At 37.5% G+C, this 1,535-nt stretch overlaps 2 protein-coding genes across 3 annotated transcripts in view; one reads left to right on the forward strand and one right to left on the reverse strand.

The window, feature by feature from the left end:
- The window catches only part of LOC105742325 (trafficking protein particle complex subunit 3-like), a 2,020-nt gene extending 1,662 nt beyond the window's left edge, over positions 1-358 (forward strand). The window contains exon 2 of the mRNA XM_012514948.1: positions 314-358. Coding sequence (XP_012370402.1) covers positions 314-358 — 45 coding nt within the window. The remainder of the gene's footprint in view (positions 1-313) is intronic.
- Amn1 (antagonist of mitotic exit network 1 homolog) overlaps positions 1-1,535 on the reverse strand; it is a 65,277-nt gene that overhangs the window by 39,120 nt on the left and 24,622 nt on the right. The gene's annotated exons all lie outside the window — the stretch shown is intronic.

Here is a 1,535-nt window from a genome sequence, read left to right on the forward strand (position 1 = left end):
AAATAAATAATTAAAAAAAAAAAAGAAAAAAAAAAGAAAATTGTAAAAGGGGTATTATAGTACAACTTGGCCAAACACATCTGAGAGCAGACTCAAATTTAAATGTAATTGTCTAGTGTATATTTGTCTATTTAATGTATGTTAATAACCAGTTGTAGTGATTGATACCTTGTGTCAACTTGGCTGATCTGCTCCGCCCAGTTCCGGGCTCAGCACAAAGTGTATATGAAGGAGTTGAGGAAGGCTCCAGCTGGCCACCCTGCTCTGCTTCCTTGGAGAGGTCCCAGTCTTCAGAGGAGCTTGATCTTCGCAGCCGCGCCACTCTGGAGGAGCTCGGATCTTTGCAGTGGACCGATGACCTTCACAGTCAGTGCAGAAGGAAGACAGAGGCTTGATGGATGCTGCGGCTGTTGCTCCTCCTCTGCTCTTCACTGTTTTCTGCCTCCATGAACTGCTCTTGTTTGCACTGGAGTACGAACTGAAACCTCCACACACTGTGAGCTAAAGAAACCTTTTCTTCCTTCATTTTGAGCGTCAGGTATTTGTCCCAGCGACGATGAGTAAAAAGTAACTAAAACACCAGTTAAAGCACATATGGCTGCTTCATTTAAAAACATTGGTTCCTAAGCTCGACACTATTTTTCTTTTACTTAGTTTTTGAGATTTTCATGGAAAGACCATTTATATATGTTTTCAGGGTAGCCAAACTTATTTGAAACATTAACAGATTTAGACATAGTTTCACGGCTTACATAGGACTTATACTCTTTTTCTTTCTTTTCTTTTTTTTTTTTTTTTGGCAGAACTGGGGATTGAACTCAGACCCTTTTGCTTGCCAGGCAAACATTTATTGTACTGAGCCATCTCCCCAGCCCTACATAGGACTTATAAATGAACACCTTAAGGTATGACAACATAAGGGTTATATATGATTGGGCTGCAGCACAGTTTGTGTGTGTCCATTTTCAGGTATATGTTCTACTTTAGTTGGTATACAGGTAAACAGAAACTCATGACATAGCCCAAATACCTTTGTTCACGGGGTTAACAGTGAGTTAACAAAATGAGAATAAGGATGTTTTTAAAGTTGGTAACATATTTCAATGTAACTTGTGAGGTAACCAAGATAGTGTAAAAAAATCTATTAAGGACATAAAAATGTGTTTCTTATTGTCTTTGTGGCATAACTTAAGGGATTTTCTTGGTCAAAGACAACATATATACCTCAAAAAAGTATTGACTCTTATGATCAGTAATTTAAAGAACTTGTTTTTGGCTGTAACTGAAAGGTTAAGTTTTCTATGTCTAAAACGATACGATTTTCTAAAATATTCAGATGTTCTTGCTTAAACTTACATAACTAGATTTAAAGGTTCTGTATTTTACTAAGTAAGTTTTTTGTGTTCTCATTAGGATTTTGGTTACTAGAAAATGAGCTTTAAGAGGTAAAGAATACCTGGGCCAGAGAGATTGCTTAGTGGCATAATGCCTGCCTGGCAAATGCAAGGTCCTGAGTTTGATCCCCAGTACAAAAA

This window comes from Octodon degus, unplaced genomic scaffold (genome assembly GCF_000260255.1).
Source record: "Octodon degus isolate 3935 unplaced genomic scaffold, OctDeg1.0 scaffold00047, whole genome shotgun sequence".
NCBI classification, from domain to species: domain Eukaryota; kingdom Metazoa; phylum Chordata; class Mammalia; order Rodentia; family Octodontidae; genus Octodon; species Octodon degus.